This window comes from Ranitomeya variabilis, chromosome 2 (genome assembly GCF_051348905.1).
Source record: "Ranitomeya variabilis isolate aRanVar5 chromosome 2, aRanVar5.hap1, whole genome shotgun sequence".
Lineage (NCBI taxonomy): Eukaryota > Metazoa > Chordata > Amphibia > Anura > Dendrobatidae > Ranitomeya > Ranitomeya variabilis.
In genome coordinates, this window is record NC_135233.1 from 77566225 (window position 1) to 77588160 (window position 21936).

The 21936-nt window shown below is 44.5% G+C and overlaps 1 protein-coding gene across 1 annotated transcript in view; it reads left to right on the plus strand.

Annotated features, from left to right (window-relative positions):
- The window catches only part of ESF1 (ESF1 nucleolar pre-rRNA processing protein), a 48742-nt gene that overhangs the window by 18217 nt on the left and 8589 nt on the right, over positions 1-21936 (plus strand). The window contains exons 9-12 of the mRNA XM_077282565.1: positions 2191-2352; positions 14471-14592; positions 17342-17432; positions 18356-18438. Of these exons, the coding sequence (XP_077138680.1) occupies positions 2191-2352; positions 14471-14592; positions 17342-17432; positions 18356-18438 (458 nt within the window). The remainder of the gene's footprint in view (positions 1-2190; positions 2353-14470; positions 14593-17341; positions 17433-18355; positions 18439-21936) is intronic.

Here is a 21936-nt window from a genome sequence, read left to right on the forward strand (position 1 = left end):
ATGTCTTGCACTGAGGAGAGGCTTCCATCGGGCCACTCTGCCATAAAGGCCCAACTGCTAGAGAACTACAGTGATAGTTGACTTTGTGGAACTTTCTTCTATCTCCCTACTACATCTCTGGAGCACAACCACAGTGATCTTGGAGTTCTTCTTTACCTCTCTCACCAAGGCTCTCCTCCCACGATTGCTCAGTTTGGCTGGACGGTCAGATCTAGGAAGACTTCTCGTGGTCCCAAACTTCTTCCATTTAAGGATTATGGAGGCCACTGTGCTGTTAGGAACCTTGAGTGCTGCAGAAATTCTGTAGTAACCTTGGCCAGATAATTCTGTCTCTGAGCTCCTTGGCCAGTTCCTCTGACCTCATGATACTCATCTGGTCTGACATGCACTGTGAGGTCTTATATAGACAGGTGTGTGCCTTTCCTAATCAAGTCCTATCAGTTTAATTAAACACAGCTCTACTCCAATGAAGGAGTAGAACCATCTCAAGGAGGATCACAAGGAAATGGACAGCATGTGATTTAAATATGAGTGTCTGAGCAAAGGGTCTGCATACTTAGGACCATGTGATATTTCAGTTTTTCTTTTTTAATAAATTTGTAAAAATGTCTACATTTCTGTTTTTTTCAGTCAAAATGGTGTGGAGAGTGAAAATTAATGAGAAATAAATGAACTTTTTTAAATTTACCAAATGGCTGCAATGAAACAAAGAGTGAAAAATGTGAAGGGGTCTGAATACTTTCTGCACCCACTGTACAAGTAAATAGTTATGGCGCATGTAAATAACACAGGGTACTTAGTTATCACTCTTTTGATCAAAACAGCGTATAGCAAGGTGTTCCCAGGTGTACCCAGTCGGGACAGTCTTGTCTTTGTCAACCGACCTCAGTGTGAATAAGGGCAGAGCAGGACAGAAGCCTGACAAGTTCAGACACCTGTCCATGGAAAGCTATATAGATGACATGCCTAGCTCAGAAAGGGGGTCTTGCCCCTGGTAGTACAAAGTAGAAAAAACTAAAACAAAACCATGGACAGGTGTCAGAACTAGTCGGGCTCCCGTCCTGCTCTGCCCTTATTCACATTGAGGTCGGTTGACACATAGTAAGTAGTGATGAGCGAGCGTGCTCGCATAATGTGCTATCTTGAACCCGCTTGTGTGCTAATAGAGTATCTTTGGCGTCCTCGAATACTGTGTTCGAGTCGCCGCGGTTGTTTGACAGCCACAACACATGCAGCATAGTTAGTAATGGAGCATGACGAAGATACTCTATTAGCAGACGAGTGTGCTCGGATAACCCCTTGTGTGGGCACGCTCGCTCATCACTAATAGTAAGGCTTTCTGGGTACACCTTGTGGTGGTGGGATGGCTTTTACGCTGTTTTGATCAAAATGGTGATAACTGAGTACCCCATGTTATGTACTTGTACTACTTCTATTTCCCTACTACAAGGTATTTGCTCCTTTTGTTTTCTTCTTGGTTCTGAAATTAGCAGGGCGACATGCAAAGAGGTTCCAATGGGAGAAATAGCTTAAACCTAAGATGTGACACTTCTGTTTTGAAAAGTCTTTCTTCACATCATAGTTTTCACCTCTCCTGCAGATAGGATAAATGTTCGATCCCCTACGGCGGTCCCAAACCTCTTTTTGCTCCAATATGGACTGACGGTCGAATACTGCTCATAGGTTCCCATCATCCCCATACACATTGAATGCAGGAACACGGAGCATGCTTTACTGCTATTCTGTTCCAGATCCTCCCCCCTGTGGAACACTAGTGATCAATGGGACCTCCAGGGATCAGAAACGTGTCCATTTTCCTGTAGATGGATAATAAACATCGGTTAGGGAGCAAGAGTACAGCTACGCTGTAGGGCTGGCGACACATGCCAGTGTCAGCGCGTTTGTGTTTCACAATTGTGCACCCGTTGGTGGAGCTTTACCCGCGCAGCCAGACGCAAAGTGCGGCCACAGCACCCTTGGGGTCGTCAGCAGTTTGCCGCCTACAAGGTCTCGGTGCCACATGGGAGCTGCAATTCTAAAAAGAATCCAACATGATTTCTACCCTGACTTCAGGAATCCTTGGTTATGACTTTCTCTGTGTAAATCTCCAATGGGCTGGAGTATACGGTACCTTCCGTGAAACATTTTAATTGGAAATTTTAATGTTTCAGGTTTTTTTGTTCATTTTAGAAACTGAAGTGTCTGCAAAGCCTGAAGATGCAAAATCTAAAAAAGGTCCGAAAGACGATGATGAGCAAATTCAGCGCTACAGGGAGCTGCTGAAAGGTATCCAGGAAAAAGAGAAGAAACAGCAGGAAAAGGATATAGAAATGGAAGTGAAATGGGTCCCGGGTAAGTAAGCTTGCTTCTTCCTCCAACATCCAGAATACTGTGTAGCGATGCATCAAATGGCCAGCGAGAGGCACTATCACCTTGTGGTGTGAAGACGATAGAAAGTCCTCACTTGTACGTCCACAGGACATAACGGAGGAGGTACAGGTGCCAAATGGAGCCAAGGTGCGGACAAAGACCACCAGAGAGGGAAACAATTTTAAGGATCCTCAGATTTAAGAAATATAGCGATAGTAACCTGATTCAGGTTTACTTAGTTTTGGGCTATTAACTAATATCCTGATTCATCACTTGCGATATTTTTTAAGTTAGTTTTCTGTTTTTTTTATCTTTTGGTATTCATTGAATTTTTTTTGTGTCAAATCCTTCAAAATGGTGCACTCAGTTCATGACTTTTACGCAAACGCAAAATCAAAAATATTCTTTATTTTTGTCTTTTAACCTGTTTCGTGACTTTTTTTTTGTCCAAAAAGTCACATGTCCCTCTAAAATGGCTCAAAATGTGTGACAAAATATCTTGCGTACATGAAACCACTCCAGCTGGCGCTGGAATATATTTCTACCAAATAAATAAAGTTGCAAGTGATAAATTGGCCAGAAACATTTGAAAAACTAAAACGAAGCAAACAATTACAGACATAAAAAAAAAAGAAACAAAATGAGGAGAACAAATAAAATGGACTTGGACGCCGCATGCGCGGTCGGAAAAGACGGGAACGACGCACCAAAAAACGTTACAAGCAACGTGTTTTGGTGGAGACTGTCCGACGCAACCGTCGCACGACGGTTGCGACGTGTGGCAATGCGTCGCACTGCGTTGTTAATAAAAGTCTGTGGAGAAAAAATGCATCCTGCAAGCACTTTTGCAGGATGCGTTTTTTCTCCAAAGCGACGTGCAGTGCACGACGCTAGTGTGAAAGTAGCCTTACTCTTATCAGGACCTAGAAAGTGAGTAAAGAACTCCCCAGATCCCATCAGAAGAGAGAAAGAAGTACTATTTCTCATCTGAAAATACTGACTATTTGTTACTAGCAGTATGGAGTACCATGAGGATTGAAGATACTCAGCTGGCTCCCTCAGTACAGGACGAGATGTTCGGAGAACTGAGGACTCGGAGGAATAGTGTTCCCAGTGATCGAATACATAAAAGCTATGATTTTGGAGTAATGGGAAGATACAGAGAAGAAGCTCGTTATTCCCAGGGATTTTAAGGCTTGTCTCTCCTTTGATCCGGAGGAAGTCAAGGTTTGGGAAGATGTTCCAAAAATTTATATTCCTATGGCCAGAGTGGCAAAGAAAACTTCAATTCCCTTTGAAGATTCGTCATGTCTCCGAGATGCTATGGATAGAAAAGCTGAGGGATTTCTAAGAAGGAGCTAGGAGGCATCAGTCGCCATCATAAGGGGGCCACCATAGCGGCGACCTCAATAGCTAGGTCCATGTGCCTATAGATAGGTGGTTTCTGTGCAGTTACAGTAAGTGGGAAAGGGGCGGCCAGTCGTCCTTATGACTGATAGTATGTGGAAATGGGGCTGCCAGTCGTCCTTATGGCTTATAATATGTGGGAAAGGGGCTTCCAGTCATCACGATGTCTTATAGTATGTAGGAATGGGGCTTCCAGTCATCACTATGTCTTATAGTATGTGGGAATGGGGCTGCCAGTCATCACTATGTCTTATAGTATGTGGGAATGGGGCTTCCAGTCATCACTACGTCTTATAGTATGTAGGAATGGGGCTTCCAGTCATCACAATGTCTTATAGTATGTGGGAATGGGGCTGCCAGTCATCACTATGTCTTATAGTATGTGGGAATGGGGCTTCCAGTCATCACGATGTCTTATAGTATGTAGGAATGGGGCTTCCAGTCATCACTATGTCTTATAGTATGTGGGAATGGGGCTGCCAGTCATCACTATGTCTTATAGTATGTGGGAATGGGGCTTCCAGTCATCACTACGTCTTATAGTATGTAGGAATGGGGCTTCCAGTCATCACGATGTCTTATAGTATGTGGGAATGGGGCTTCCAGTCATCACTATGTCTTACAGTATGTGGGAATGGGGCTTCCAGTCATCATGATGTCTTACAGTATGTGGGAATGGGGCTTCCAGTCATCACTATGTCTTATAGTATGTGGGAATGGGGCTTCCAGTCATCACTATGTCTTACAGTATGTGGGAATGGGGCTTCCAGTCATCACTATGTCTTATAGTATGTGGGAATGGGGCTTCCAGTCATCACTATGTCTTATAATATGTGGGAATGGGGCTTCCAGTCATCACTATGTCTTATAGTATGTGGGAATGGGGCTGCCAGTCATCACTATGTCTTATAATATGTGGGAATGGGGCTTCCAGTCATCACTATGTCTTATAGTATGTGGGAATGGGGCTGCCAGTCATCATGATGTCTTATAGTATGTGGGAATGGGGCTTCCAGTCATCACTATGTCTTATAGTATGTGGGAATGGGGCTTCCAGTCATCACTATGTCTTATAATATGTGGGAATGGGGCTTCCAGTCATCACTATGTCTTATAGTATGTGGGAATGGGGCTGCCAGTCATCATGATGTCTTATAGTATGTGGGAATGGGGCTTCCAGTCATCACTATGTCTTATAGTATGTGGGAATGGGGCTTCCAGTCATCACTATGTCTTATAGTATGTAGGAATGAGGCTTCCAGTCATCATGATGTCTTACAGTATGTGGGAATGGGGCTTCCAGTCATCACTATGTCTTATAATATGTGGGAATGGGGCTGCCAGTCATCACGATGTCTTATAGTATGTGGGAATGGGGCTGCCAGTCATCACAATGTCTTACAGTATGTGGGAATGGGGCTTCCAGTCATCACTATGTCTTATAGTATGTGGGAATGGGGCTGCCAGTCATCATGATGTCTTATAGTATGTGGGAATGGGGCTTCCAGTCATCACTATGTCTTATAGTATGTGGGAATGGGGCTTCCAGTCATCACTATGTCTTATAGTATGTAGGAATGAGGCTTCCAGTCATCATGATGTCTTACAGTATGTGGGAATGGGGCTTCCAGTCATCACTATGTCTTATAATATGTGGGAATGGGGCTGCCAGTCATCACGATGTCTTATAGTATGTGGGAATGAGGCTGCCAGTCATCACTATGTCTTACAGTATGTGGGAATGGGGCTGCCAGTCATCACAATGTCTTACAGTATGTGGGAATGGGGCTTCCAGTCATCACTATGTCTTATAGTATGTGGGAATGGGGCTTCCAGTCATCACTATGTCTTATAGTATGTGGGAATGGGGCTGCCAGTCATCATGATGTCTTATAGTATGTGGGAATGGGGCTTCCAGTCATCACTATGTCTTATAGTATGTGGGAATGGGGCTGCCAGTCATCATGATGTCTTATAGTATGTGGGAATGGGGCTTCCAGTCATCACTATGTCTTATAGTATGTGGGAATGGGGCTTCCAGTCATCACTATGTCTTATAGTATGTGGGAATGGGGCTGCCAGTCATCATGATGTCTTACAGTATGTGGGAATGGGGCTTCCAGTCATCACTATGTCTTATAGTATGTGGGAATGGGGCTGCCAGTCATCACTATGTCTTATAGTATGTGGGAATGGGGCTGCCAGTCATCACTATGTCTTACAGTATGTTGGAATGGGGCTTCCAGTCATCACTATGTCTTACAGTATGTGGGAATGGGGCTTCCAGTCATCACTATGTCTTACAGTATGTGGGAATGGGGCTTCCAGTCATCACTATGTCTTATAGTATGTGGGAATGGGGCTTCCAGTCATCACTATGTCTTACAGTATGTGGGAATGGGGCTTCCAGTCATCACTATGTCTTACAGTATGTGGGAATGGGGCTTCCAGTCATCACTATGTCTTATAGTATGTGGGAATGGGGCTTCCAGTCATCACTATGTCTTATAGTATGTGGGAATGGGGCTGCCAGTCATCACTATGTCTTACAGTATGTGGGAATGGGGCTTCCAGTCATCACTATGTCTTATAGTATGTGGGAATGGGGCTGCCAGTCATCACTATGTCTTATAGTATGTGGGAATGGGGCTTCCAGTCATCACTATGTCTTATAGTATGTGGGAATGGGGCTGCCAGTCATCACTATGTCTTATAGTATGTAGGAATGAGGCTTCCAGTCATCACTATGTCTTATAGTATGTGGGAATGGGGCTTCCAGTCATCACGATGTCTTATAGTATGTGGGAATGGGGCTGCCAGTCATCGCGATGTCTTATAGTATGTGGGAATGGGGCTTCCAGTCATCACGATGTCTTATAGTATGTGGGAATGGGGCTTCCAGTCATCACTATGTCTTATAGTATGTGGGAATGGGGCTTCCAGTCATCACTATGTCTTACAGTATGTGGGAATGGGGCTGCCAGTCATCACTATGTCTTATAATATGTGGGAATGGGGCTTCCAGTCATCACTATGTCTTACAGTATGTGGGAATGGGGCTGCCAGTCATCACTATGTCTTATAGTATGTGGGAATGGGGCTGCCAGTCATCACTATGTCTTATAGTATGTGGGAATGGGGCTTCCAGTCATCACTATGTCTTATAGTATGTGGGAATGGGGCTGCCAGTCATCACTATGTCTTATAGTATGTGGGAATGGGGCTTCCAGTCATCACTATGTCTTATAGTATGTGGGAATGGGGCTTCCAGTCATCACTATGTCTTATAGTATGTGGGAATGGGGCTTCCAGTCATCACTATGTCTTACTAGATTGTGGCCCGATTCTAACGCATCGGGTATTCTAGAATATGCATGTCCCCGTAGTATATGGACAATGATGATTCCAGAATTCGCGGCAGACTTTGCCCGTCGCTGATTGGTCGAGGCAACCTTTATGACATCATCGCCGCCATGGCAACCATTATGACATCTACGTTGATACTGTGCCCGTCGCTGATTGGTCGAGGCGAATTCGCGGCAGACTGTGCCCGTCGCTGATTGGTCGAGGCAACCTTTATGACATCATCATCGCCATGCTGTGCCCGTCGCTGATTGGTCGAGGCCTGGCAGCCTCGACCAATCAGAGACGCGGGATTTCCAGGACAGACAGACAGACAGACAGATGGAAAAACCCTTAGACAATTATATATATAGATAGTATGTGGGAATGGGGCTGCCAGTCATCACTATGTCTTATAGTATGTGGGAATGGGGCTGCCAGTCATCACTATGTCTTATAGTATGTGGGAATGGGGCTGCCAGTCATCACTATGTCTTATAGTATGTGGGAATGGGGCTTCCAGTCATCACTATGTCTTATAGTATGTGGGAATGGGGCTTCCAGTCATCACTATGTCTTACAGTATGTGGGAATGGGGCTGCCAGTCATCACTATGTCTTATAGTATGTGGGAATGGGGCTGCCAGTCATCACTATGTCTTATAGTATGTGGGAATGGGGCTGCCAGTCATCACTATGTCTTATAGTATGTGGGAATGGGGCTTCCAGTCATCACTATGTCTTATAGTATGTGGGAATGGGGCTGCCAGTCATCACTATGTCTTATAGTATGTGGGAATGGGGCTTCCAGTCATCACTATGTCTTATAGTATGTGGGAATGGGGCTTCCAGTCATCACTATGTCTTATAGTATGTGGGAATGGGGCTTCCAGTCATCACTATGTCTTATAGTATGTGGGAATGGGGCTGCCAGTCATCATGATGTCTTATAGTATGTGGGAATGGGGCTTCCAGTCATCACGATGTCTTATAGTATGTGGGAATGGGGCTTCCAGTCATCATGATGTCTTATAGTATGTGGGAATGGGGCTTCCAGTCATCACTATGTCTTATAGTATGTAGGAATGGGGCTTCCAGTCATCACTATGTCTTATAGTATGTGGGAATGGGGCTTCCAGTCATCACTATGTCTTATAGTATGTGGGAATGGGGCTGCCAGTCATCACTATGTCTTATAGTATATGGGAATGGGGCTTCCAGTCATCACGATGTCTTATAGTATGTGGGAATGGGGCTTCCAGTCATCCATGTGACTTATAATATGTGGGCAAGAGGCGGCCACTCGTCCCTATGATCAGCAGTGAGGTGAAGGGTTATTGTTTAGAGCAGCTACATGACAAACTAGATACCGTCCCTCGTCTGCTCTCGGCGCGCTCCCATTTTCCGGGAACGTTCCTGTGCACAGTCATTTCTTTCTTTAGTACATTACCATTCGGGATGGAAAGTCCTGCCGCCCGAGTGTATGATCATGCTAATAGTATAACAGGCTTTCACTTACATTGGATTTTCTGTAATTCCCCCTCATCTGAAGTATTAATATAAACCAGTTGCTGTTGGGAGAGGTTTATGAAGGAAACATTTGGTATACGATGTAGGGGATGGCAGCATCAGCACAGGAGAACGTGAATGGAAAACCTTTTTTGACTTTTTTTTTAATGGAATCTGTGTTAAATTTGGTTTCCAGCATGAAGCTCTTTCTGAATATCTATTTTTGTTGTAGATCAGGCAAATAAAACTTTCTGTAGGTATAAATATTCTGTAATGGTCGGATGATTCCAATTAATAATGTGCTAGCGGCAAAATCCACAGCTAAGAGGGGTGGTCTTAAATACCTGGGGGGCATATGGACTTAATAGCCGGGGTGCTAATATACGGCAGCTTGTTCTATGGCTGGCCTGGCCCGTTCATATATATATTATGTGGTGGTGTGCTCATTTGTATGGCCAGAGTGTATGACCAGATTTCATCTGCGGTGGCCACTTTAGGGGAGATGTATGACCAGCTGCAGCTACTGTCGGTGGTTTCAGGAGACGGACTCGCAGCGATCCCGATTCCTAGTCCCCTGAAACGAGGATACCTTGATGAGTTTAACACATTCCACGTTCAGGGTCTGAGTACAGACTTTGATGTTCAGAATGGTCGCAGATCTCTTGACCCACAATTCAACAGCATCATAGACCTATCTGAAGTGATTGAGCTCAGGTAAGGGGTCCCGCAACCAGTATGGACATTGTTGTTTAATTTGGGCAGTGAATGTCGGATGTATAAAATCAACCTTTTGTGATTTGAAAAATATCAAAGAAGTGATACAATTGCCCACATCTCAAGTTCTGCTCCTGCTCCCCACCGATCTCTACTTCCTGACCTCACCTGGTCACATAGGAAATGCCAGTTTGTGACATTATGCCGGTCCCAATGTGGCCAGTGAGTGGCTGACAGGGCTGTGAAGTCGGAGACGTGGAGTCAGAGTCGGAGCCCATTTTGGTGGACTCGGTGTCATGGAAATTGAGGAGTCGGAGGTTTGGCTTACTGACTCCACTGAAATTCCACTGAGCAGGAATTTCCTATAATTTTGGTGTATCAGGAACAGGACTACCAGGCGCTCTGCAAGCGCCATAAAAGATCAGTGCGGGATCAGCGAGGTGACTTTAATCTGAATGGAGCAGCTTCTGGAGCTGTAGCCCCCAGTTTGGGAAGATCCAGACTTATGCATGGAGCTTTTCATGGGGCTGTGGTTGTGGCACCCAGTTGAGGCAAACTGACTTACTAATTCTAAAACTTCTTGCATAAATGAAACCTGGTACCCCACCTAATGTCAGAAGTGGGGGATCCCCACTCAGTGTCATGGAAGGGGTCCCCTAAGTCTTTAGATTTAGTTTAGACATTTTCATACATTGATAGAACTAATAATGTAGCTAGATGAGTCGGTCTTGTAGAGGATTTCAGAATCTGTCGGGATTCGTTGACTGGCAGCACCAGCCCCTGTGTGGCCGGTGTCATGTCCCTTTGTCAAGGCCATCCTCCTGATGGTTCAAAGCAAGTTTATTTTCCTTTGCTTTGAAGCTGTAGACAGGCTGGCTTTTATCTTCCGAGCTCTGTTTTTCTTAGCATTCCTGTACAAATTCGGTCTCCAGAATTAATGGTAGAATGACAAGAAAACGTCTGCTATGGAATGAAGATGGACATGTACAGTGACCATTCCATCAGATGAGCGCACAATGGGGGTGAATGTGATGTGTACAGTTCTCACCGATCTCAATTTAGCATTGCATGGCCTTTAAAGGTACCTTCACACTAAACAACTTTCCAACGAGAACGACAGCGATCCGTGACGTTGCAGCGTCCTGGATAGCGATCTCGTTGTGTTTGACACGCAGCAGCGATCAGGATCCCGCTGTGATATCGTTGGTCGGAGCTAGAAGTCCAGAACTTTTTCGTCGCTGGATCACCCGCTGACATCGCTGGATCGGTGTGTGTGACACTGATCCAGCGATGTGTTCGCTTGTAACCAGGGTAAACATCGGGTTACTAAGCGCAGGGCCGTGCTTAGTAACCTGATGTTTACCCTGGTTACCATTGTTTTTTTTGTTTTTTTTTACTTTTACAAACACTACATACTCACCTTCTGATGTCTGTCACGTCAGCGACGAAATAAAGTTCTGGACTTCTAGCTCCGACCAGCGATGTCACAGCAGGATCCTGATCGCTGCTGCGTGTCAAACACAACAAGATCGCTATCCAGGACGCTGCAACATCACGGATCGCTGTCGTTCTCGTTGGAAAGTTGCTCAGTGTGACGGTACCTTAACGGTACCTTAAGTCTCCTTACGCCATCTTGGCACTCTCCAGAAGGAGAAATGTTCCCCCTTAGACTCTATTTAGCAAGTATCACTGGTCCTATTGTTTTCCAACCAGGCCCGATCATTGGGGATGTGGGCTTTTTCACACAGCGTATTTCTTGCCTGTCATCAGACTTTTCTCCACCGCTGATAATGCAGGAAATGCTAATTTAATCACTTTTCCTGGTGCACAGAGCTGATAAAAGGAGAGGATTGAAGTCATGGTCTGGTAATTACACCTCCCAGTGGGGGATGAAAGGTCCCCCCAGCACTTTGATCTGTCACAATGCATTTCTGCTATAGTTAAAATGAAAAATCCAAGTAATATGATAAGACTCCGCAAATAAGGCCCAAATTGTCTGTTTATATATACTGAATTCATGCTGTATAGCTCCATTTTAATTTAGGAATGGCTGGGACTGACGTGCTGGCCATCTGCCAGTGGATAAAGCTTTGGTGTCTATAGAGGTGTATACACATTGTGCTTTTTTATAGTGCAAGCCACCTATAGCATATAGTTGTACTGAGGCGATGCGCCAGTAAATAGCATTTTATTTAACCTGGTAGCTAGCCTAGAGATGTAAAACGTGGAATCTCCTAAAACCAGAAGCAGACGATTCAATGCAATAACATTTTATGAAGAGATTTATTTCTGGAGGGTTTTTTTGTGCAGGAAATTATAAAAAAAATTTGTATATTCGTCCAGTAATTTTCTTTGTGCTATTAAAAAAAAATAAATATTGCGGAAACAAAAATGAAAAAATCCCCAATTTTTCATTATGTTCAGAAAAGACCACCACAATCTGCATCCAGAGTGAACTGCTGGTGACCGTGTGGCCATTTTTATTTGGCACTCTAAGCTTATGCACCCCTCTGCAATGAGCACGGTAACATAACTATTAGTTAGGAAAAAAACATGCGCTTTCTTCTAGAAATCTTGTCACTGGGTGTGGTATTGTAGCCAGATTTCTCATATACAGTACAATGGGCTGACCTGCAATATCAGACACAGCCCATGGACAGGATTGTTGGCGTTTTTGGAAAAAAGACCACAATGTTCTAATCTTAAAGCTCCATTATATTTGGCTACCATCCTACCCACTGCCCTAAGACTAACATCCTCCATAATCCAAACCTCTCACTCCCTTCTCCAAAACTTTTCTTGTGCTGCACCTGTTCTCTCGCATGTGCTAGCGCAGGCAATCCAGTTGATTTCCAACATCTACATTGAGCGTGCCCTAAAAACCTCATCTTTTTAGGCAGGCCTATCGCAACGCCTACATATTTCACAGTACTTTTATTTTAAGAGGATACATGTTCAAAGTCAGATGTGCAGCAGTAGGAGTAAAGCCACCCAACACACTAGTCTAACGGCAGACGAGATGGACAGGTATAATGTGTGTGGGGGCATTGGATATATGAGTGTCGGAGGTTAATGATCTGGCATGCCTGATTTCGGGCTGCCAGTCCTTTTGTTCTCCCGCAGTTAAGTTGCTGCCAGAGATGTCTGGTTGTGACTCTTAGAGAACACAGGAGCACTCGGCAAAGTAAGCGCTGGGAGAGATAGATGACGGAGCTGCTGGCCGAAACATCCACCCGAGGTGTATGGGGGGCTTAAGGGTCCTGCTGACAGGAGCTTACAATCTATGTGTAATAAGGATAATATAAAAGGTAAAAAGTGATGGTTTTGTACAGCGGTCCAGCCATCTTAATAAGGAGGCACTACTTACATATATGCCTGAGCTACTGAGTGTATGTAGTGTTGGGGATGGTGTTACATAGAGGGATCAGGTTGTGATGAATGGTGTAGACGAGGAAGAAATGGAGAGGTTAGAGCTGCCTAAATAGATGAGGTTTTATGGGTGTTGGGAATTACCCGGATTATCTGGGGTAGCACATTACTGTACAGGGAAGTGGTGCAGCACGAGAAAAGTCTTGGAGACTAGAGTGGGAGATTTGGATTATGGAGGTCATTAGTAATTGGGTCACTAACAGAACCTAGAGCTTTGTTACGATGGTAGACAAAGATCAGGGAGCTTTAAAGGAGTTGTCCAAGACTTAGTTTTTAGGCCCATAGTTAAAACAAAAACAGGCTGGTAGTTGCTAATAGAGGCAGCTCCCTGCCTGTTCCACCCGGCGCTGGCTCCGCGGTCACAGACCGCTCCTGCCGGTGATTCAGCTGCTCCATGTCAACAGAGGAGCTCTTCTTGTTCCATGCTGCTCTTTCGATGTGGCATGACTTCCAACATTATGCTGATTGACACCCGGTTCCCGGCAGTCAGTCGCTATGATGTAGTCAGTCACGCCTCATGAGTAGAGCAGGACAGAAGCCGATCCTCTGTCCACGCGACTTTAGCGGAAGCCACTGAATGACTGTCAGGAGTGGTCTGTGCCCCGTCTGTGCCAGCCGAGATCAGCATCAGGCACCACCTGCCCGTTAGTTCTTAGGCCCGCAGTAAATAAGTACATGGTCCTGGGTAACCCCTTTAGGGATGCTGTGTATGATTTAGAATATTTAGTCCCTCCGTTCTGTGGGCTGTCACTGTGTTTGATTCTTGTAGGTCAGCCTTTTATATGAAAAAGGAATTAGCGATACGAGTGACACTGTTTCTGGGAGACGCTGTCTATTTTTCGAACCCTTGTCAGTCAATTAAAACAGTTTTGCAATAAGGTTATTTATCGCAGAGAGATGTGATCATAACAGTGGGGTCTTGTAAGGTTAGGACTGCAAAATAAAACTGTCCACATCTTCTACCGGGGTCCGTACCCGCCCCTGGCGCTGCTTGGAGATGGGAAAATACATGATGAATTCATCCCATCTTAATGCATCCGGTGTTGAGTTTCGGTTGGCATTTGGTGCCAGGTCGTATGCCATGGTGCTCCTCGGTACATTGCCAGCATTAGGGTTTTCTTTTCTTATATCAGACATATCGGTTTGCTGTTAACATAAGATCTGAACAGTGATTAGCAGACGAGGTTCGTTAGCGCTGAATCTGGCACTTGGCTCCGGCCAGGACCCGTCTGCAGTAGGTAATCACAATGCCATTTATTTGTCTTTGCTTGATGCTTCATATTTCCAGACCTGGTGCTAAATGAGGCGTTCCAAAGGATCTTGTGATTCAGTATATGATCATCTGCATCTTCAAAGACCGTTTTATGATGGGAGTCACAATCCAGACAACAACAAAATAAGTCTCTGATTAATGTGCCAGCAACTTTTATTGTTTTATAATACCAGATGCAGGAAGAAACTTCTACTCTTGGTAAATGATCCATACAATATATTTTGCAATTCCACTAATAAGTTGAGGTATCACAACCCTCCGCTAGAATGACTGCTGACAAATAGGTGTTATTATGGAGCCACAGTAGTAACGGAACCCGACGTTCCTCACATAGACACAGTTGTACTAATGGGAGTAAACCAGCAGGTGGCAGCGTCCTGGACCCACCGTTAAGGTAAATTCATATTTGGATTCCTTTTCTCCCCAGGGCTAAAGGAAAGCGCAGAACTGATGGTTAAAAACAAACTGGAGGGAAAAGATAAACTAACGCCATGGGAAAAGTACCTGCAGAAACAAAAAGACAAAAAGAAATTGAAGAGGAAGAAGAAGGTAATGTTGTGGCGTTGTGTTGAATATATCATGAGCGAAGTAATCGATCTTGGAAGAATTCCTGAAATTCTGCATTTCAAATATACCATGCTAAGATTACTCTGGCTCAATATTTCCTTAAAGTGGTGTCGTCAACGCTGCAGACAATGACTGTTCTCGGTGTCTCTGAGCGGCATGTGCCGTCAACTCACACAGAGCCACTGAGCTTAGTGATTGGCTGCAGCGCTGTCGGCATTACAGACACTGGGATCCGCGCGGAGACTCCACACTGGACCCAGGGAGCAGTTTTTTTTTTGTTTTTTTTTAGAAATTAAATATGCAAATTGCCTCTTCAGAGAGGAAGAGGACTTGAACTCTAGCGCCACCTTTTGGAAGTAGCAATCCTTAACGTCAATACCACCCCTTTAACAAGCCTAGAAACAAACTGCAGCTGGGAAAAATATAATCTGGTGATGGAAAATTCAGATCTGTGCAAGGCAAGCTGTGTCCAAAATTCCTGAACCAACAAAGCACCTGTAGTGTATTTGTAGACACATAAATTAAGGTTTGTCGCATCTTAAAGGGGTTCTGTGGGCTTCTAATATTGATGTTTAGGCTAGGTCATCCATATGAGGAGGCAGCGGCACCAATCAGCTGCCTTCTCTTCTGCCGCTGGTTAAATGTAAGCTCTTTACTCTGACTAGTGGCCAGTGCCAGGTACTGCAGCGCAGATCCTATTGAATAGGTCTGATCCACAGTTGCCGCATCTTCCTCTGTGCAGTGTATGGAGCTGCGGTGTTTAGCTCTGTGCATTGCTTACATTCAGCTGGTCGGTGGGGCGGGGTGCTTGTGTCGGACCCCCACTTAAACCTCCTAAAGACTAATTAGGTGCATGCACCACTCACCGGACATCATGTTGGGCATCCTTGTCATGCCGATCGCACAACATTGCTTTTCTACCCTTATAATCAAGAGCAGGATATGGAAGCAGGGCCCATACAGCTATCTCTGCTTAATAATAAAAAGTTAGGACCATCAGAACACTAAGAGGAAAAAAAATTCTAATGCAAAAATGTCCTCCAAATATATTCTGGTTCTCCTCGGGCCGAGTCTTGTGTGCTAGCATGTTGGTGACCAGGGTGATGGTGAATGTGATCAGACCGGCGTCTCGGCAATGCAGCCCTTGTGTTGTGTAAGGGTTAACAGTACCTGGCACCTCCAGACTTCTGAGCTTGTGTCCATTTCTGCCACGTGTTTTCATGTCTGCCCGGCCCTCTGCTTGCACATCAATCACAAACATATGTGACGGAGAGGAAAATAATCTGGTTACGGCTGTGGCCGCGCAGCGGCTTTGATCTTTCCTTTCGCTGTGTTTCGGAATGTTGGAGAGGCCTCCGAAAAGAAGGCTCATTTGTGTCTGTGAATATATCGTAAGATCTGGGGACGCTGCAGTGTCCAGAGCCAGATCGAATCGCTGCTGTTTAACTCCTAAAATGCCAAGGTCAGTCTCCAACAGCAGCATTTAAGTAGCGTAATCCCGCCCAGACATCTGTATGGAGGCCCATGACTTTCCCCACCTACGTGATCACAGGGTACCAAAGCCTTACCATGGCAGCAAGGGGTCTGTTGAAGGTCCCACCACTGCCATCTTGGAACTCTTGTGGAGCCCAGAAGCAGTGTATAGAACAAGCAATCAAAAATCGCAGTGATAAGTCCCCTATAAGAGATTTTAAAAATGTTAAAAAGAATAATAAAGTTAAAAAAAAATACAAAAATTCTTATCACCTCTTGTTTAAAAACAAAGACGTTTAAGGAGTAACCATCCTTATTTAATTTTTATTTTGCAAATTAATAATACATGTGAAAAGGAGAAACTTTGTAATGTATCTTATCAGAAAAGTCTGCTTTGTTTGCTTTGCCAGGACTGATCGATCATTAACAAAATTCTCAATTTCCAAATAAAGTCTGTATTAGTGACGTGAGATTGGAGATGACAGTTGGTGCTGATAAGATTCTATGTAGATGTGAGGGAGGAGGAGCTAGAGGCAGAGCTCCTCCCTCCATTCCATCTACATAGAACCTCATCAGCACCAACTGTCTTTGCTGATCTCAGTAATGTAATAATGTGTCTTCACTGAATTGTACCTGGAAATTGAGAATTTTGATAATGACTGATCAGTCCAGGAGGATAAAGGAGCAGAACTCTCTGATAAGACATATTACAAAGTTTCATATTTTCATGTGCTCTATTGACTTATGAACAGAAATGAAACCAGCGGTTACTCTTTAAATAACACACAGATTTGGTTTTACCGCATCTGCAAAAAGTCCAATCTATTAAAATATAAAATGAATCAACCTGTACAGTAAATGCTGTAAAGCAAAAACAATAATAATCAAAACTCCAGGATCTCTGTTTATTTGGCCACTGCACCTCTCGTGTAAAAATGCATTAAAAGGCAATCAGAACATGGTCTGTACCCCAAAGATCGAGCCGATAAAAACGACAGCTCGCCATGCCACAAACAAGTCCTCACACCGCTCCCCGGCAGAAAAACAAAGTTACCACTTACAGAAAATCACAAACCACTTTATTTTCTCAGCATTTTGTAAAATATTATATTAATTTGACTTATTAATTTTACATTTGAAGTACAACAAATAGTTTAAAGGTTTTCTATTTTTATATTTGTTTGGTAATTACGATTGTGATTTATGAGGGATCTAGAACTAAGTTTTGGTTCAATTCTTCTTTAATTGCATTTTTCAGGAAAGTGTAGAGGAATCTGACGAGGAGGATGACGTCCCATCCGATGTGGATATCAATGACCCATTCTTCTCCGAGGAGCTGAAGAAGCCCGGTAATCTAATATATGAAAGCGCAATGTGGCTTAGGCCATGTTCACACCAGCAGTTTGTGAAGGTTTCTGTGAATACACGCGAGATGATGAATAGTGATGAGTGATCGTACTCGGATAAGGTTATCAGAGTGTCTTCTTCAGGCTCGCATAGTATACTCACGACTGTTCGACAGCCGCAACACCTGCAGGGATGGCCTACCAAACAGGAAATCCTTGCATGTGTTGCTGCTCTCGAACAGCCATGGGGACGCAGACATATTATTAGAGCACGACGAAGACACTCGGTTAGCACACGAGCATGTCATGTAATAATGACGTTTGTTGCGATACATTGTAGCAGATTTCATACATCTGCCCTGGAAGAGGCCAAAATCTTAGGTGCCCAGATCCATTCCTCCTGATAGCTGTCCGGATCCATTCCTCCTGATAGCTGCCCGGATCCATTCCTCCTGATAGCTGCCCGGATCCATTCCTCCTGATAGCTGCCCGGATCCATTCCTCCTGATAGCTGCCGGATCCATTCCTCCTGATAGCTGCCGGATCCATTCCTCCTGATAGCTGCCGGATCCATTCCTCCTGATAGCAGCCCGGATCCATTCCTCCTGATAGCTGCCCGGAACCATTCCTCCTGATAGCTGCCCGGATCCATTCCTCCTGATAGCTGCCCGGATCCATTCCTCCTGATAGCTGCCCGGATCCATTCCTCCTGATAGCTGCCCGGATCCATTCCTCCTGATAGCTGCGCAGATCCATTCCACCTGATAGCTGCCCGGATCCATTCCTCCTGATAGCTGCCCGGATCCATTGCTCCTCATAGCTGCCCGGATCCATTCCTCCTGATAGCTGCATCCTATCTTCTGCAGAGATATAATCGCCTCCGTCTTCAGTAAAGTTGCACTTAACAGATTGTTTCGGCACTTCAGGTCTGCAAAAGAAATCTGCCGGTGCCAAGACGCAAGAAGACCAAGAGTCCTCTATGGATGAAGAAGACAAAGAAAAGCGAGAGGTAAGGCTGAGAATTGGGCATCTTCATTGTGTCCTGACAATCCTAGACTGTGGCTGCCAGAGTAAGAGGAGGTCGTCTGTGCAGCCCGCTGGGTTACTATAATGTCATGGGTCTGCAGTGGAAATTAGTGACGCTATCATTTAAAGGGGTTTCAGAAAGTTTCCTAACCTGGATGCATTTCATTGAGATGAGCGTCAGTCAGAGGAGCCTGTCAGTGTCTCATTGAACACACGGGAACGCTCGGCTGGGACGTGCGCTACTGCATACGGGGGAGAGAGCTGTCAGCCGTCATCTCACGTGTATAAGGACCTTGGGTCTGTAGGGTTTTTAGACCATGAACGTAAACGATTGCTTTTATTCACTGGCAACAAACAGATCTGAAGATTAAAATTAGAAATCGAAACACAAAGCACAGAAGAAAATCATAGAGCTTTTTAGATGATGACTCAGTTGCACAGAACCAGAAACTTAAAATGAAAATGTTCCGCAAAATACATTTTAATCAAAACATCTAAGAATAAAAATAAGTTTTCTTTCTTGTTGTGTTTTTTTTTTTTAATTGTTTTTTTTACTCGCCTACCGCGGGTCCAGCACCGAGTCTCGGCCTATGCTCCAGATCTCGTTTATTGTCTGCAGCCTGACATCATATGGTTTGAGCTGCTAAGTGCACCGATTGCTTTCAGTGCTGACGATGTGAATATTTTTTTTTTTTTTCCTAAATCACTTTTGCAATTGAGTTTCATTAGAAATTTGCACAACTTGGCTGTTCAGTGCTTTTTGTTTCCATGCACATTCAACTTTGATGTCATCTTTAGTCTTAAAACCACTGAAAGGAGCTTAGAAAAAGAAAGAAAAGATCTTTAACTGTTCCATCAGTACAAACTCACTGATGGGTTCTCAGTTAACTCATTCTGCAGCCAGCAATAGAAAGTCCAACACACGGGCTATAGAAGGCAAACCGTGCAAAAATTTTTAATGAAACCCAAATGTTAAAATTCTTTATTTTATTTTTTAGCCCCAAATTCCTACATTTAAGTAAAAAAAAAAATGTGTAAAAGTGGGTAACTTTTTTAAAAAGGTTTTTAAAAAGAAACTATCAATTAATAGTTAGTTTTATAGTTTATAGGGGGTGCCATTTGCTGATGATCTTTTGAAGTCTGAGTCCACAAACCCCCTTGAATCGGTCAAAATACTGATTTGAAGTGCGTAAATCACGTATATGGCGCCGTGTCCGGGCTCAATAGTAAGTCCGTGGTTCTGTACAAAATGGGTGTGAGAATGATTGTATGCACCCATAGACTTACATGGATCCCATTCACATGGACACTCCAGAGCGGGGTTTTGATTGATTGGTCGGAGTCTAAAATTTAGTATAGTGACAAGTATTGCCACGTTGTTACATTTTAATGGTTTACTGTGTTTTGTGACTCATTGTCAGCGATTCTCATCCTGCTTTGTACAGTGATTGTACCTGTGCTCAATCAATTAACATTAATGATATGTATGGAGGTAAACCAGTGGGAGCGCAATTCAAAGTAAAAAAACAAACAAACAATGGAAAGACCGAGATGTATTGCATTTTCTGGCTAGTTATGGGAAAAATAGGGTTGCTGTGTAATGCTGGAAGAGTGAAATGAGAAAAAAAACACTTTATTTTTTTTTTTCAACTAAATGCCTGTGGACTGGCAGCCGGATCACAAAACCACCGCTCTGTGTAATGATACATTTCATGGTTTGTTTCAAACTGGTAAACAGATGACAGAGGATTTCTGTCCTCGCCTGGTGTATTTGGTCAGACACCTCCGTGTGCACCGGCGGGAGTGTTTACACTGCATGCTAATGAAATTACCGAGCGGAGGAAGCGGTCGTGTTACTGACACTGATCGTGGATGGAGCAGTTCTGCTGATTGCTCTAACACACACCGCTAGATTACTGCTCGTTTTATCATATTCCTAGTCCTCAGCAGGCGGCCTTGGTGTACGGTCAGTGAGAAGGGTTCGTTCAGTCGTGATTACCAATGGAGATGGTCAGTGGATCGCTCATTAATGAATGGAGGCTCGAGGGAAAGGCTTTAAAGGGAACCTGTCACCCCCAAAATCGTATATGAGCTAAGCCCACCAGCATCAGGGGCTTATCTACAGCATTCTGGAATGCTGTAGATAAGCCCCCAATGTATCCTGAAAGAGGTTAGATTATACTCACCTGGGTGGGCGATCCGATCCGATGGGCGTCGCGGTCCTGTCCGGGGCCTCCCATCTTCTTATGATGACGTCCTCTTCTTGTCTTCATGCTGCAGCTCCGGTGCAGGTGTACATTGTCTGCCCTGTTAAGGGCAGGGCAAAGTACTGCAGTGCGCAGGTGGTGGGCCTCTCTGACCTTTCCTGTCGCCTGCGCACTGCAGTACTTTGCTCTGCCCTCAACAGGGCAGACAATGTACACCTGCACCGGAGCATGAAGGCAAGAAGAGGACGTCATCCTATGAAGATGGGAGGCCCCGGATCGGACCGCGACGCCCATCGGACTGGACCACCCACCCAGGTGAGTATAATCTTACCTCTTTTTCTCATCTTTCAGGTTACATCGGGGGCTTATCTACAGCATTACAGAATGCTGTAGGTAAGCCCCTGATGATGATGGGCTTAGCTCATCTTTGATTTTGGGGGTTCCCTTTAAGCCGACATCAAAGCCTTACTCCACCATAGTAGGGGCATGTACATAGCATATTAATACCTACTGAATTCCCTCTGCCCTGCAGAGTGTAGATAGTCTAGCACCAGGCTGATTTCTTGTATATCGGGCTACCTGTACAGAAGTTCTATCTGCTGTACAATACACTGCCTGTGGATAAGGCACATGCTTGTCTTGGATTCTACTTAAAAGTTAAAAAGAAACAGAAGATCACTTCTAATAGTTGAAAAATTCAATAGCTAGCATATTGTATTACTTTCTTATTAGTGGAGGGGTACGATATTGTGTAACCCCCTTTAGCCATAGAATCGAGGGGCCACAACACTAAACAGGTGCTGTAGTTTCCTTACAGTTTTTCATGCATGGGTGCTAAACAGAAGCAATACTGTGCGGAGAAGGGCGGCGCTGTACTGGGAAGTGCTGCGCTGTGCAGGGGAGGGGCGGCGCTGTGCAGGGGAAGGGCGGCGCTGTGCAGGGGAAGGGCGGCACAGTTCTATTATTGTATTCAGGGCTGAGTTTAAACCCTACCGATTCCAACATGGCATCAACATGTAGCCAGTGGAAAAGGAGCATGATGTGGATTTTCTAATCTGAAGCCTGACCATTTTGCAGCAGGTTTCACTTTTTTCTACAATTAACAATGGCGGATTCCTTTTGCTCTAATTGTCTTTCTGGGATCACAGTATTGATGGCTTATCTTGGCTTCATACCCGCAGCCCAACAAAGCCGCGGGTACAAAGAAGAGTGCAAGCTGCTGATTGGCCGGAGTACTGAGCGTTGGACCCCACCAATTTGATATTGACGGTTTA